The sequence below is a fragment of the Triticum urartu genome, chromosome 7 (assembly GCF_003073215.2).
Source record: "Triticum urartu cultivar G1812 chromosome 7, Tu2.1, whole genome shotgun sequence".
In the NCBI taxonomy this organism is placed as follows: domain Eukaryota; kingdom Viridiplantae; phylum Streptophyta; class Magnoliopsida; order Poales; family Poaceae; genus Triticum; species Triticum urartu.
Genome location: NC_053028.1, coordinates 421,900,613 through 421,917,632, shown reverse-complemented (window position 1 = coordinate 421,917,632; position 17,020 = coordinate 421,900,613). Strand labels below are relative to the sequence as shown.

The 17,020-nt window shown below is 48.9% G+C and overlaps 1 protein-coding gene across 1 annotated transcript; it reads left to right on the top strand.

Moving 5' to 3' along the window:
* Positions 1–703: 703 nt before the first annotated feature.
* LOC125521536 (AT-hook motif nuclear-localized protein 23-like) lies at positions 704–2,308 on the top strand. The gene is made up of 2 exons (XM_048686598.1): positions 704–1,107; positions 1,193–2,308. Exon 2 carries the CDS (start codon positions 1,196–1,198, stop codon positions 2,048–2,050), a length of 855 nt encoding a protein of 284 aa, XP_048542555.1. The 5' UTR covers positions 704–1,107; positions 1,193–1,195; the 3' UTR covers positions 2,051–2,308.
* The last annotated feature ends 14,712 nt before the right edge of the window (positions 2,309–17,020 follow it).

Sequence of the window (17,020 nt, the reverse complement as noted above, 5' to 3'; positions counted from 1 at the left end):
CACTTGGAACCCACGTAAAACAAAGTTGCCCGAATGCACAAAACCAAAAATGGCACAACGCTTGGATCAAGGGCTAACACTTCATCAGGATGAGAATATAAGTCGGTCATGGAAATTTAGGCGGTCGATTTAACTAGCGAAACATGTATAATAAGCTAAGAAAATTTTAAGTTTAGAAACTTTATTCAACAAAGAATGTAGAGATATAAATTTATATGGCATATACTTTATCCGTACGAAATTATTTGTTGCAGAAATGGATGTATCTAGATGTATTTTAGTTTTAGATATATCCATATTCAAGACAAGTAATTTCGAACGGAGGAAGTACAAGACATGTTCCGCTAGACCTGAAGACCCTTGGTCCGGCTTATATTCCTATCGGGACGGAGGAGTACAATAAGCCCCAACTTGCACCATTAAACTAATGCCTCCACTTGCGTGCATAAGCATCAACGTTCTATACATATCATCCTTCTGTCTGAAGAAAAGCGCTCTAGCATCACTTCCGTCCATTGTATGTATGCAATGGACATGTGGACCCTCCTAACTGCCAGACCCCATATGCTAGTGACATATACACAATACTAAATTAGCCATCTCGCTCTGTGCAAGCACCCCTTTTTCTTTCTTCTTGAAAAGGTAGCTCATGTTTTATATTTCCTCTTCGGCCATCTCCAAAGACCACTAGCCTGCTAGCCTATCCCTTTCTCATCTTCCTTTGCCGTCACTTGCTCTCTCCATCCATCTCCTCTCTCCTCAACTCATTGGGTTCCATCTTCTCCTCCTTCCTCCTGCACCTCCACTCTCTCCGCCCCCCTAAAATATTTAGCCCACATGAGAAAGCAACATCAACAAGGATAAACAACCACAAATATCATCAGGAAGGAAAAGAACACCTCGCCTCAGCTGCTTTCTTTTCTTCCCACCCCACACATCCCAAAAAGCAAAACCTCATTCTTTACTCTCCTCCAAGAAAACAAGCACCACAAACCCTACACAAACGCACACACTCTCTTCTTCCGATCCTCTTCCTCCGATCCGGCCTATTATCATCATCACAAGCACCACTTCTTATCTTGCATCTCCAATTTCTTAATATTACCGGTACTGTTATCTAGCCATTATTTTTACTCTTTTTAATGGTACTATACTCCCTACTTACTTATAATTAGCTCTTCTTCTACCCTAGAAAATGGCAGGACTGGATTTGGGAACCAACTCCTACCTCCACCATCACAAGCAGCTTCACCTCCGTCACGATGACGGTGCCGGAGGATCCGACGACGGCCAGGACGCGCTCTCGCCGGGCGGAGGGGGAGGGAGCGCAGCCGCAGGGGCTGGGATAGGCGGCAGCGAGGTCGTGGGGCGCCGCCCACGCGGCCGGCCGCCCGGATCCAAGAACAAGCCCAAGCCGCCAGTGATCATCACAAGGGAGAGCGCCAACGCGCTCAGGGCGCACATCCTCGAGGTTGCCGCGGGGTGCGACGTCTTCGAGGCGCTTACCGCCTATGCGCGTCGTCGGCAGCGCGGCGTCTGTGTACTATCCGCGGCGGGGACCGTCACGAACGTGACTCTCCGGCAGCCACAGTCTGCCCAGAGTGGGCCAGCTTCGCCGGCGGTGGCCACACTCCACGGAAGGTTCGAGATACTGTCCCTTGCCGGCTCTTTCCTCCCGCCTCCGGCGCCTCCAGGGGCCACCAGCCTCTCGGCCTTCCTAGCAGGAGGGCAGGGTCAGGTGGTCGGTGGGAGCGTTGCCGGTGCGCTCGTCGCGGCAGGGCCGGTGGTCGTCGTTGCCTCGTCGTTCAGCAACGTGGCGTACGAGAGACTGCCGCTGGAGGACGGCGACGAGGTGGTGCCTACACCGCCACCTGCGGGGAGCGACCAGGCCGGCGGTGGCATGCCGTTCGGTGTTGATCCGTCGGGGGGCTCGGCAGGAGCTGGGCTCCAGTTCTTCAACCTGCCGATGGGCATGCCGCCAATGCCCGTGGACGGGCACAACGGCTGGCCGGGCGCTGCCGGTGGCGTCGAGAGGCCGCCGTTCTCGTGACGGATCTTGGCCGGCGGTGAGGACAGCAGGTGCGTCCGAGGACACGGACATGTACAACAACAGTTAGCCTCTACTTCTTATCACGGTCGATCGATTATCTCTTTTTCATTGTGATGAAGGAAATCTCCTGATATTTTTTGCGTTAACCTGATAAATTTGGTTGGTGTTAGTTTGCTGGTCCCTGTTTGTTTAATTGGAATATATGTTGCGAGAACGTGCACTCATAAATTCACCAATTTAAATTAGTATTGTTGTTCATTCTTGGAATGGTTTGATGATGAGTTAAATTTTCGCATGACGCTGCAACACATGATCGTTCTTATAGTGCTAACGGCCAGCTCAACATTCTTGTTTTTTAATTCAAACTTCTACTTGTTTGATTTGGTTGAACATATGCAATACAAGCAGCTAGATCCATCGATTGGATGTCAGTTTTGCTACTATCCATTCATTTGGAGATGAGTTTTTTTTTTTTGCTTCTTAATGCTTGGACTTGGTTTTCCTGTCATTTGTTGACTGAGATTGTTGCTATATGTCTCGCATCTGGATGTTTACAATGAATAATGGTCTCAGGTGTGTGTTTCTACAACGAATCCCAGCTTAATCATTTCCTTGTATTACTTTTTTTGCGGAGTCCTTATATTACTTATTTACTCTAGATCTCTCTAATATTGTTCTTAATTAGCCAATTAGCAAAGTAGAGCTATATACAAGTTCCTATTCCCTGATCCTCCTTGTCTTCAAATTAACCAGGGTTCGAGAAAGCAATGTGTGATAGAATTAGTATTATGATGAAGTTTGCCCGAAGCAAAAGAAAAGATTTCTTCTTACTTAATTCATGTTTTCCTTAGACACTGGGGAAAGAGCTAACAGCTGGGGTAGAACATTGCTTCCTTTTTGCACTTTAAGCTTGATTTCTCTCAAAAGAAAGGTACTAGGGTCACAGCTAGATTAGCTAATCAGTGTGCAAAGAACGAAGAAGAGGTTTACTTCATGTATACATGCACTCTTCTCTATCTAAACATCTACACATGTAAACTAGCTTAGGGGGGAGGGGAGGGGATATATCCAATTAATGGAGCCGACAAACCAAAAGCACACAAATACAGTCACATTGTAATGTTTGATAACTATATCACATCTAGATGTGTTCTAAACAGATCGAATATGAAAAGCTTATCACCACGTTATAATTAGTTACGATTGTAATGCATCTTAATTCTAGAAAAGTTTGGGTCATTAGGCTACCCATAATTGGAGTATCACATGAAGTATCATGTATGCCAACTAACCAATTTCGTCAACGTGACATAAAATTTAATGATAGAAGAGATGATTGAATATGATATATGACAATGAATAAGGTTATCTATTATACGAACATATAATATTATGCATTATGTACATAGTATCATACACTACCCTAGTATCATATGCATATACTTCCCATTGCGGACAGCCTCGGGTAATTCAATGAGTACTTACTTCATAATTCGTTTGATTGGTGTTCAGGGGGACTAAAATATACGGAAACAAATTAATGCATGTGTAGCTCAGCAAGGGCCATATGCACGGAGTTCATTTAAAATGAACAGTACATAACTACATGTTTTTATAAAAGGAGTACATAACTACATAACAGCATGCATTTATTAGGGTTTCTAGTTGATTCACGTGGGCATGGAAGGAGCTTATCTAGACTCCTTAATTTTCATCGCTCACCTGACGGCAAGTACCCCCTCCGACTTCAAAATAACACCTATACTTCTTTTTCTAAACTCAACTGGTGTAATGTTTGACCAAGTTTGCAGGAAAAATATTAATAATTATAATACATTATACATAGTATGAAAATAGATTTGTCGTGCATTTTTTTTTATAAAGGGTGAATTTTATTAACTCAGAATGGAGCATTAAGAGGATACAAACACAATGAATACACACTCGAGTTTTGCATAGCTAGAATGCACACAGCCAACATCAACACATACAAAAAAATCGTCAGCAAATAGCAAAGTCAAATAAGACCAAAGCTACGCATAGACGATGAAAAAGAATCCTAAAACGATCATATCAACAAGCTATAATAAAGATCATATCCACACCAACCAATTCAATAACAACACACGGACGATGAAATTCTTCAACAACAACGCCTTCAGGAAGGGAGCAACGCTCATGCGTCACCGTCACCGGATCCAACCACCAAAGGCAAGAATCTAGGTTTTCACCCTGAAGAACGAGTTCAAGCAAAACCGAACAATGCCTTCAACAAAGTAACGACATAATATCGCCATTGCTAGGTATAACCAACTCAGGTCATACCTAGGCTTTCACCCCGGATCTGAAGACCGGAAGCTCGAGTAGCACGACCGTCGACATCACACATGTGTTGTGACCACCACTTTTCCACGATCCCAGCAACAAAATGCGATATGCATCAACGCTGCTGCACCACCAGCCCTCCGCGTGAAGCCGTCTTTTATAGTTTGCATCTCATCATTGAAGTAAACCATCGAATCTGAAGGAAGAAACCTTCACAATGACCTTTCGATGGCCACCGCAAGAGAGAGCCCCGCACAGGCCGCCAGCCTAGGGACCGACATGGCCGGAACCAGGACGTGAAAAGCAAATCACCATCACCGAAGCCTTGCTGGCCAGACAGTGCCGTCACTTGAGGATCGCCATGGGGAATCTGTACCGCCATCAAGAAACAGTCCCACAGCAGGCCTGTTCGGACCCGCCACGATCGATCCCAAGATCCGTCCATGGCGCTACCCACGCAGCCACCATGTCCGCCGTCGCTGCAGAAGAGACCCGGGGCCGCCGCCCCGGCGCCCGCGCTCCTCCGTGAGCAAGCCCCACAGCCGGAGCCCTACCGAGCCGCAGCCCACACATGCCCAGATCGCGCTCTGTACCACCCGTGTCACCTCGCCTCGCGCTGAGCACCACAACACCGGCAAGGACGAGAGGTTCCACGAGTAGCTGTCGATCTGATGCGCTGCGCAGCCGCTGCATCGGCCACCGCCATGTACGCCGCGCACCCAACACCAGGGCCGCACCGGAGGAAGCCCGCCGCCGCCGGCCGCCGGCAGGCTTTGCCTAGCGGCATAAGCCAGCGGCGGCGAGGAGGAGATGTAGAGGAGGGAGTTCCGGCGGCGGAGATCTGGTTCCGCCCGTGCGGGCGACGCGGGCATCAGTTTTTCTCTCAACCCGGCGCTAGTCGTTCAATGATAGTAATTTGGTATTGTAATTATTCATAGTTTTCCTACGAATTTTGTTAATTTTGTACCGTTTAACTTGAGACAAAATGTATAGATCTTCTATTTTTTTAGAAAAGGAGGAAGACCTCCGACCTCTGCATCTCGATAATGCATGCAACCACTTTATTAATTATTCACAAAAACTTTACAAAGTAATACATCAGTAAGTCTGAAGCCACCATCTTGACAATATCTGACGCTACTCCTATCCACTTGATGAAGGGGTGTCGATAGTCCGAGCCGAATACCAAATAGACCTCACACCAAAGCCTAACATCTAAAACCGGAGGCCCCAACCAAGCCACATTGTCAGGTCTGGGCACACATCGGTCAGGCGCACTCTTAGAGGCCGCCGCCACTGTCTTCCACCGATCCATCTTCAGAGCATGTAATGACGCATCGACCTTGCTAGACCTGCTGTCGACGTCACTACGACGCCAGATGGCACCATCCTCCTGCGCGAGTCTGGCAACACGCATCGGACGCCGAGACTCCACTGTGCGAAGCTTCGAGATCATCATCGTCGATGCGGAGGAGGTAACACCACTCCACCTTTGGCCCCTTCCAGTCAGCACCTGCTCCAAAGTGATGCCCATAGGAGGGAAAATGACATCAAAGATGCCGTCATCGTCCGAGCCAAAAAGCCCCAGATCTAGGGTTCCCCCGGGGCGTGGTTCCGCAACATGCAACAATGACGCCTCAAGAAGGGAATGACGTCACAGATTCCGCCATCGTTGTTCGCGATAGTAGTCGACATGATTTTCATCGGAAGTCGCGTCACCCCGCTCTTGCAGCTGACTGGAACCGAACGGAGCCTCGCTGTGAAGACGAAAGCCGCCGTCAGCACACCGGCAGAGGGCCTCCATCCATCCCTCGTCGGTCCCTCCGCACGTTGCCGGCTAGCCAAGACCGCGCCGCGACGGATCTGGACCGCGGCCACCGCCGCCACCCAACACCAGATCAGGCAAGCCAAGCAACCCACCGGCCATGGGGAACTAGCCTTCGCCGCACGCCAGGGTCGCCACCCTAACCGAGCTAGGTGAAGACGCAGACGCCATCACGAGATCGATCCGGGCAACAAGGCCTGAATCCCTCATGGCCGGCCCCGGTCAGCTACATAGAACCTCCTCGCCACGCTAATGAGAGGTCTACCACCAGATCTACCGCGCCGGCTTCAACCACCTCTCCGGGACCGGGCCGCGCCATCCAGGGCAACGCGTCGCCGCGAGGAGAGAGTGCCAGACCGCAGCCTGCGAAGGCAAGGGACGTGGCGGCGGCGGCTAGGGTTCACTGGTGTCGTCCCCCTGGAGAGCGACGCGGGCGACGGGTTCATAGGTCCTCTGTTTGGAATAGGAGTCCTAACTAAATGATGGATGCGCCGAACTATGATAGATGAACTGACTGGTACTCGTATTTTTTTTGAAGCGACTTTCTTTCTGAAGGCATGACATGACTGTTTTGGAATCTTTGCGATGCCTCCCCCCAAATGGTGTGCATGCATTCCTAGAATGAGCAAAACTATGCATGCTTTCCCACTGTACAACACAACTACTATAGTAGAATATCGGCTCTCTAGTCCATGCCACGCAGTACTATGTCATCTCTACTGCGTCTCTCTCAAACTTCACTTCGATTCGATTCAACGGTGTCATTTCATGAGCTACATGTGTCCTTCGTTCCATTGCTGTCCTTTTTGTGCGTGTCTCATCGATCGATGGAGTTTGTTACAGGTCGTAGCCCTTTCTATCATTGCTGCATGTGTTTTAATTTTAGTTCTCTCTGAAAGATCACATATAATCCACCCGCAAAAAAAAAGATCGCGTATAATCAACTAAAACTAATTTTTATCCTGCTGGAACTTCAACAAGCCGGAAACAACCCAGTATTACTCATAGTAACTGTATGTTTATCAGTATTACTCATATTAACTGTATGTATATCATTTCATGCACGTGCATATATAGAACAAATCAATTGCACCACTACCATCTGCAGTACATTTTTTTGGCAACACAAACCCTCAAAGAGGGTTTTAGATTTTATTGCAGTACTATTGATGTTGTATGTTGGTCTACACATGTTAGACCTCTCAGGGCACTTAGAGCATGTACAGCCGCGATGGGCAAATCCGGCCCCCTCAAACGTCCGCGGACGCGTCCGTGCGCTGACCGGGCACGCCTCATATTTACCACTCTACATCTGTGTATCTCATATTCGCCACCCTATATCCATACTACATATGCAACGTTGAGCTACTCTACGTGATCAAACAACGGACAACAAAAATTGGCTGCAAATGAACACAAGATTGGCTGTAAACGGGCATTAACAAACTTTGCAACATCCAAAAGATCATCTTAGTTCGTCACCGGACAAGTTCTTAAACTTCTACAACTAAACACGATATAAACATATGAGGAGAGGGCGGGATCACCACTTCCACGCCGGGCCTTTGCCCTTCCGGTCGCCGACGCAGTTGCAGGCGTTCGTGGCTGGTGGAGGGTCTTAGTTATCCGAGGAGGAGGTGCAGCTGTCGCTATCATTGGAGTCGAAGAGGACGATGAGCCCCTTCATCCGATGGACCACCCTGTCTTGCTCCCGCTTCAACTTGGCGACCTGAGCCGCCTCCGTCGTTGCCTCCTTCGCCTCGCGCTCCAACTACTCAATGGCAAGCCGGAGCGCCTTGTCGTTCTTCCGTCGGAGGCGGCGAGCGTTTGTCTTCTTTGTCATGAGGGACCGACGGTAGACCCATATAAGGAGCCGCTCCTCCTTGTCAGGTTGCTCCACCTGCAGCCCACGGAGGCGGCGCCCGGGCTGCTTCGCCGCGTCCCACTCCCATGCCTGTTGCCTATCACGGCGCGCACCTCCGGTTCTGGAGCATGCATGCGGGCCAGCTACGTGGGCACTAGCACCCACCACTACCTGCATGGAGGAACTGCCCGGCAGGGGAAGCAGACGGCGCAGGGGGCGGTGCAGACTGCATGGTCCTGGATGGGATCGCAATCGGAGAGGACAGTGCTATAGAGAGTGATCTAGGGTTCGGAGCGAGGTGCCCGGATTGGACATTTTGTAGGGCAGCTATGGGATCGGGGGTGGGCCGGGCCTGTCAGGCGGGCACGCCCGGGCATGCCCGGGCCACCCCATATCCGCCCAAGATTTTGGAATAAATAAAAATATAAAAGAAATACCAGAGGGGGCCACCCAGGTGCCCAGGGCACGCCCTGGTTGGTTGTGGGGCCCCTGGCCAGCCTCTGGTGCCCATCGTCTGATAGATAATCCCATTTTCCCTAGAAAAAAAATAAGGAGAGGACTTTCGGGACAGAGCGCCATCGTCTCGAGGGGGGAACTTGGGAAAGAGCACTTTTGCTCTCTGGCGGAGCGATTTCACCGGGTACACTTCCATCTGGGAGGGCGAAATCGAGGCCGCCGTCGTCATCACCAACAACCCTCTCATCATGGAAGGACCAATCTTCACCAGCACCATCTCATTTCAAACCCTAGATCACCTCTTGTATTCAATCTTTGGATCAAAACCTCAGATTGGTACATGTCGGTTGCTAGTAGTGTTGATTACATCTTGTAGTTGATGCTAGTTGGCTTATTTGGTGGAAGATCATATGTTCAGATCCATTATGCTATTCAATACCCCTCTGATCTTGGACATGAATATGATGTGTGAGCAGTTACTTTTGTTCTTGATGACATGGGAGAAGTCTTGTCACAAGTAATCATGTGAGTTTCGTATTCGTTCGATATTTTGATGATATGTTGTTGATTCCCTTAGTGATGTTATGTGAATGTCGATTATATGACACTTCGCCATCTTTGGGCCTAAGTAAATGCATTGTGGAGTAGTAATTAGATGATGGGTTGCTAGAGTGACAGAAGCTTAAACCCTAGTTTATGCGTTATTCCGTAAGGGGCTGATTTGGATCCATATGTTTAATGCTATGGTTAGATTTGTCTTAATTCTTCTTTCGTAGTTGTGGATGCTTGTGAGAGGGGTTAATCATAAGTGGGAGACTTGTTCAAGTAAGAACAACACCCAAACACCGGTCCACCCACATATCAAATTATCAAAGTAGCGAACACGAACCAAACGAACATGATGAAAGTGACTAGATGAAATTCCCGTGTGTCCGCAAGAACGCTTAGCTTATTATAAGAGATCGTTCTGGTATGTCCTTTGCAACAAAAAGGATTGAGCTACCTTGCTACACGTTAGTTACTATTGCTACTTGTCACTTGTTACAAATTATCTTGCTATCATACTACTTGTTACCGATAATTTCAGTGCTTGCATAAAATACCTTGCTGAAAACCGCTTGTCATTTCCTTTTGCTCCTCGTTGGGTTCGGCACTCACTACAACAAAAAGACACATCCGTGACATTTTGGGCCGAACATTTTTTCTGTCATGCTTATGACACATCTATGACGATAATTGTGACAAAACCCGGTATCATCTTAGATGTGGTGGGCTCCTACTTCTATGACAAAAAATCATGAAAGGAAATGGGCTTTGCGTCCTAGGCGGGCCAGAGACGCAGCTGCGTGACATTCTTTGGGCCGTCCATGATGGAAAAAATCGTGGTAGAAGCTAGGGTGAGGAAAATATGCGGAGTTCCCGGTTATGGTGGGTGGTCGGGGCCGAGCAATGCACTGTGGTTTGCGCGTTTCTCTCGTGTACGCGCGTGTGTGTGTGCGAGGCGTTGGCTAACTAAACCCGGAGCGATCGCATGTCACTGAACCCGAGCGGTCGGTCCCTTGGTTGTTAAATGAACCCGAGTGATTCATTCGCTGCTGACAAAACCCGAGCAATTCCTTCGCTGCTGCTACTAACTGAACCCGAGCGATCGATCACTGCTGCTGCTTACTGAAGACGATTGAGCCCCCATGCGAGACATAGCCAGCCGATGTTGGGTTTCCTCTCGATGAACAATCACCATTGCTACCGTGCACGCAGTACGTAGAACGAGTCGAGACGTGGTGAGTCGAGCTGGTTGGTTGGTTGTGGATGAACAGTTCCCGGTGGGGATTGGATGAATAGGACCCCGTGGTAGTAGGCCATTGCCGCTGGATGAACAGGACCCCGAGGAAGCCGCCACACCCCAGCCGGTTGGGGTTGGATGAATAGGACCCCGTGGAGGCTCTATGAACAGCAGCCGGTGGAGGCTGGATGAATAGTAGCCGTGGATGAACAGTAGCCCGTGGAGGCTGGAGGAGGTCGAGGATGGATGAATAGTAGCTCGTGGAGGCTGGAGCGAGGCAGTAGACGGTGGATGAATAGGACCCAGTTTTGACCGTAGGCGCTCCAACACAAGTCTGTTTCCTCCGTTTTGTGGTACGCCACACCCCTCCCGATTAACAGGACCCCATTTCGACTGTAGGCAGTCGAACACAAGTCTGTTTCCTCCGTTTTGCGATATGCCAGACCCCTCCCGATGAACAGAATCCCTTCGACCCATGGCCGGTCGAACAGAAGGCCGTTTCCTCCATTCTGCAGTAGACCAGACCCCGTTTCGGCTGTTCCGTCCAAGCCGGTTGGCTCCCGTTGAATAGGACGCATTTTGACCCACTCAGTTGCCTCCCGATTAACAAGACGATGTTTCTCCGTGTCGACCCAGCTGGTTCACTGCCTGATGAATGGGACTCCGTCGCCGCCGTCCGTTGCCTCTCCATGTACACAAGCCCTACTCGTCCGTATGCGCGAGTACGCGCTCGAGACCCCGCCCGTATGTACGTATGTGGCTGTATTTTTTGCCCTGTTGCTGTACGTACGTGTACAAGACTTAGATGGGACTGCGTGAACTGCTATGTTGGGTGCTCTACAATGACAGGTGACGCTACTTAGTCGGCCACGGTTCATACTTGCAGAGAGACCGATCGACCAGTATGTACGTACACGTTTGCGACCAGACAGACAACGCTACGTACGCTTTGACTGGGTGGGTCCCAGCGATCAGGGAGGATAAGGACGCACTTCCTTGCGTGTTAAGATATAGCTGGTCGGTCCCAGCTGTCAGGGGGAGGAATCGTTTTTATTTTGCGAGTAATAAGGAGGCACTTCCTTGTGTTCGAAGATGTAGTTAGTGGGTCCAGCTGTCAGCCTCACCGCCTAAAGTCCTCTTCCGATGGCTGTCCTTCGCTGACCACGCCGCACCGAGAGCACCAAGGCGGTGGACGACGGTGACGCCTAGGAAGGGAACGACCCTGGAGCCAGGGAACACGCGGCAGTGGATTCCCATGCGGAGGGGAGTACGTGGGTTGACTGCTTCGACTACGGTGTGAGACTGCCGCCGCCGGAGAATAACAGGAGGTGTGGGTGAGTATAGATGGACGGCATGGCCAGCGGTGGAAGCACAGCCAAACACGGGAGGCAGGAGCAGGCGGCATGGTCGGCGCTGGTTTGGGCGGCTGAAGCAAGAAGACCAGAGGTTGAAGAAGCACGACGGCTGTTGGATGGACATCGTATGGTCACTGCAACTAGAATCATTTATATTGACTAAGTTGACAAAGCCCTTGGTACGCGTTAACTTAGTAGGCCCACAGGTCAACCTCTGAAACGGTGCATCCCAAATGTCCGGGGGAGGAATCATTTTTTGGCGGCTGAAGCAAGAATATCCGAGATTGAAGAAGAAGCACGACATCCGTTGGATGGTCATCCAATGGCCACTGCTGCTAGGACCATGTGTTGACTATAAGTTGACAAAGCCTTGCATATGTGTCAACTTAGTAGGCCCACAAGTGTGTGACAGAGAACATATAGCCCATTTGAGATTTGTAAGAATGTACAACCCATTTTTGAATTCTAATGGAATTTACTACAACCCATTTACACTTTGTTAAAAGTAGAGCCCATTTTCTAGCTAGGACAATGATTACTAATTTCGACCAACCGCTCAAAACAGAATTCAATAAAATTTCCCATATTTTGACGGGATCCAAAATATTTTTATCCTGAAATTTCTAGTCAGATTAAATATAATTTCAAAATAAATTAGTATTACGTAAAAATCCAACGAAATATTGCACGCGTAACAATTAATGAAATAAAAATTCCAAAATCCAATAATAATATTTTTTTAAACTATTACGTGTTTGGTGCATTTTTTTATAGTTACTGCCCAGTTTTTATAATTACATCCCATTTATTATTTCTTAAAGCCCATTTCTTGTTAAGCCTAATGCATCACTCCTAGGAAAGATTTGCAGCCCAGCAGGGCGAAGAATAACAAAGATGACCTTGTCTAGGTATTCGTCAAGAAAATGTATAGCCGGGCTAGCCATTTTCAGCTTGAAAAAATTAATATCTGGGCTGGATATCTTGCCTGGGCTAGACGGGCCACGGCCTGCACAATTGATACCCTGCTCTCCTCTGAACAACAACAAAAATATCGCTCAAGAAAAACTCTGCAGTGCTCGCACCTCAAAAACACAAATACTGCTCGAGCTATTTGGTCCCAGCTGTCGGCTGCTCCTTGTGTGATTCTCTCGTTTATTGACTACATAGGTTGACAATGATGTGGGACGGTGATGTCAGGAAACCAGGAGGAAGCAAAAAAATTATAGTTGTATATAATAAGGAGGCACTTGCGTACGTGCGGCTATGGCCCTTGTGGGTCCCTACTATTAGCCTCTCCAAGTAAAGTCATCTCCTCATTCCTCATGTCCATTGACCATATTGACAACGTGAGACGGCGTCGCCACGGCGAGCACAACAACTCGAAGGACGATGGAGAGGGCCTCGCGGGCCTTACGGATGGTCTCATACAGCGCCCGTTGCTCATTTAGGAAGCCGGGATCATAGGGCCACATGTCCGCGATGGCATTGTCGTTCGCTTGTTCGCCGGTGCTCGTTGAGGAGATGGAGGTTGCAGCACAGGTCCTCCTGCGTTGGTAGCTCTTCCGCCATTAGGGCATCGAAGCGCGGCCACACCTGCTCTATGGTGAACACGGGATGAACAAGCTTGGACGGTGGTGCCGGCTCCTAGTCGAAAGCTACGTCCATCATCTGATTGTCATAGCTCAGCTCAGAGAGCTCGCTGGCGAGCCAGCATGTCCGGCTGCTGGACTGACCCGCTGCCAAGCACGAGTCTAACCGCCCTAGCCCACCCAGACCGCCTCCCTCGAATGTGCGCGCTTTCCGCCTGAAACGGTCAGTGCCGCCCGCGCCGGTTCCCGGTGCAGGAGATTGCTCCGCGTTCAAAAGACACAAGTGTCGTATGTCCGTCCGTCTGCCACCCACATTAATGATACGTGGTTCCTGAGGCGGCTACTCCGGCGCTACCCGTCCGTCCCTCCGCCGCCCACCATTGCTATATAAATTGCTGCGCCGGCCATAGCCGTAGTCATCCAGATCCATTCCCTTTCCCCTGTCCACACAACTACTGCCCACCATGGCTTCCTCGTGCTCCAGTGCTCTTTGGGATGGGCGGACGATGGACCACAAGGAGATGGCAGCCATTGCTTCCAACTGGCTGGCTGGCCGGCAGGCAGCCGGAGGACGACAACGTCCCAATGGAGAACATGATAGTCGACGATCCAGCGCCAACCCTGCAGCGCCCAAGATGCGATTCTATCCCAATCACGTGATGAACTCATGATTGGGCCACAACCGCATTTCGACCGCATAGCAAGGTGGATATCATTACAACATACCATGTACCGAATAGATGGGAATACAAGATAAAGGCTTACACTCGCCGGAAGCTACAACATCAATACAATAGTTCATCAATACATAGCAATCATCACACAGAAGAGCAGCATCCGACTACGGATGAAATCAAATGAAAAAGAAGAATGACATCCACCCTGCTAATCCCAGGCTCCCCGACCCGGAACCTATCCCTTGATCGAAGAATAAGAAGCAGAAGAACTGTAAAACAAGCAAGCATCGCTCTCACGTCATGGACATCGCATTACGTGTACCTGCAACTGTTGTTGTAGTAATCTGTGAGTCACGAGGACTCAGCAATCTCATTACCATGGGTATCAAGACTAGCAAAGCATAACGGGTATGGAAAGGATAAGTGGTGAGGTTGCAGCAAGCGACTAACCATTGTATGGTGGCTAACTTACGAGTACAAGAGTAAGATGAGAAACTACGCAACGGTCGCAATCTAGTAATGATCAAGAAGTGATCCTGAACTACTTATGTTCAAACATTACCCCACCATGTTCTCTTCTCGAACTCAATCAAAAAGCGACGGTCACGGTTACGCACGCGTTTTGTGTATTTTAATCGAGTTTAGTTCAAGTCCACTACAACCGGATATTAAAAAATTTCCATCTGCCACATAACCGCGGGCACGGCTCTCGAAAGTTTAAACCCTGCAGGGGACTCCCAACTTAGCCCATGACAAGATGACGGTCCGCAGAGATAATTCTCCATCTCGGGACCCTCCGACCAGACTCGGAATCCCGGTGCACAAGACATTTCGACAATGGTAAAATAAGTCCAGCAAGACCTCCCGATGTGCCGACACCCTGATAGTAGCCGCGTGTATCTCGTCTCAGGCCACGATGGATGAGCTACACGTACAGGTGCCAAAGAAAATAACCGAGGTTGCCCCGGGGCGGCCCCGCACAGTGCTCTAGTTTGGGACCAACACCATCAGCACTGGCCCCCCTGTATTATGTGGAATTACTCCTCGGGTAGCGCTAACTCCCTGTGCGTCAAATTTAATATAGGTTTAGTTATTATGTTGGGCAAATGGTAAAAGCAATATTGGGCCTTGATAGAAGAGTTTTATTCAAAGCGAACTGTTAAGAGGGGCCCAAAACCCTCATCGTGTTAGGGACGCAAAATCAAGGAACATAACACTGGTATGACGGAAACTAAGGCGACAAGAGTGGAACAAAACACCAGGGAAAAGGCCGAGCCTTCCACCCTTTACCAAGTATATAGATGCATTAATTAAATAAGAGATATTGTGATATCCCATGATATCCATGTCCCAACATGGAACAACCTGCAATTGCAGCTGCAACTAGCAACGCTATAAGAGGGGCTGAGCAAAGCGGTAACATAGCCAAACAACGGTTTGTTGGGATGGTGAAAAAGGTTAGAGGCTTATTTTGGCAATTTGGGAGGCTTGATAAACAAGTGGTAGGTAGCGCGACATAACGATAACATCGAGATAACTAGCGTAGCAAAGATAGTAGTGAGATCCAAGGTGGCGGTCATCTTGCTTGAAATCCCGCTAGGAAGAAGACTGAATCCATGAAGAAGACTAACCAACAACGAATCCTCACAATCGCAACGTAACCAGAACTATTAAGGAGAAGTGCAACCGGAAAGAAGCAAACATCATGGTAAACAACCATCACATAAACATGGCATGATGCACAATCAAATATGATGCATGTCCGATTTAATGAGTCATGGCATGGCAAAGTGCAACAAACAATACTACAAATTAAGTGGAGCTCAATATGCAACTCGTTGCATATTGACAGAACATCACATTCAAATATTTAGTTTGCTCTGGTTTATGCTACACATCAAAATTCAATGTTGGTTAACATGGCAAGAGGCGAAGCATAAGTAAATTACACATTTTAGGCAATTAAAATGAGGCCGGAAATAACAAACAACAATTCTGGAAAAACCCCATATGCATATTTTGAATTTAATGCAAACAAAAATTTTAAACATTTTAATTTTTGTTATCATGATGCAGATGACATATGCAAGTTATATGCATTTTTTATGAAAATGTTGACATGAGCATGTTATGAAGCATTTGGTCACCATGGCGGAACGAAAAGGGGTGCCAGGGCAATGACGACGGAAATGGTGCCACGGCAACATTCCGATGATCAAACAACTCATCAAGACGTCAGTGCAAACGAAAGTGTGGATCTATGAAACATGCAAAAGATGCTGGGGTGATCCCGGTTATCGGGTTCCCACGGGTTGACGCATGGCAAACGAGGAGGACCGAGCAATGACAACTCGGACAGAGTGCAAACACGGGCATATCATACAACACACATGCATTCGTTCACGGGCGTCATCTCGGGGTTATACCTTCGAAGCATGCATTTGGGACAGAACGAGTTCGATGCGGTGTAGATGGAATTAGACGTTCTCGGGACGGTCGTAGTGGATGTAGTGGTACATGGCGACGGTAGTGGAAGTAGTGGTTCACGTTTCATAGATGTTTGGGGTCACGGCGAGGAACTTGTGTTGGGGAACATAGTAATTTCAAAAAAATTCCTACGCACACGCAAGATCATGGTGATGCATAGCAACGAGAGGGAAGAGTGTGATCTACGTACCCTTGTAGATCAACAGCGGAAGCGTTAGCACAACGCGGTTGATGTAGTCATACGTCTTCACGGCCCGACCGATCAAGCACCGAAACTACGGCACCTCCGAGTTCTAGCACACGTTCAGCTCGATGACGATCCCTGGACTCCGATCCAGCAAAGTGTCGGGGAAGAGTTCCGTCAGCACGACGGCGTGGTGACGATCTTGATGTTTCTACCGTCGCAGGGCTTCGCCTAAGCACCGCTACAATATTATCGAGGATTATGGTGGAAGGGGGCACCACACACGGCTAAGAATATGATCACGTGGATCAACTTGTGTGTCTAGGGGTGCCCTGCCTCCGTATATAAAGGAACAAGGGGGAGGTGCGACCGGCCAGGAGGAGGGCGCGCCAGGAGGAGTCCTACTCCCACCGGGAGTAGGATTC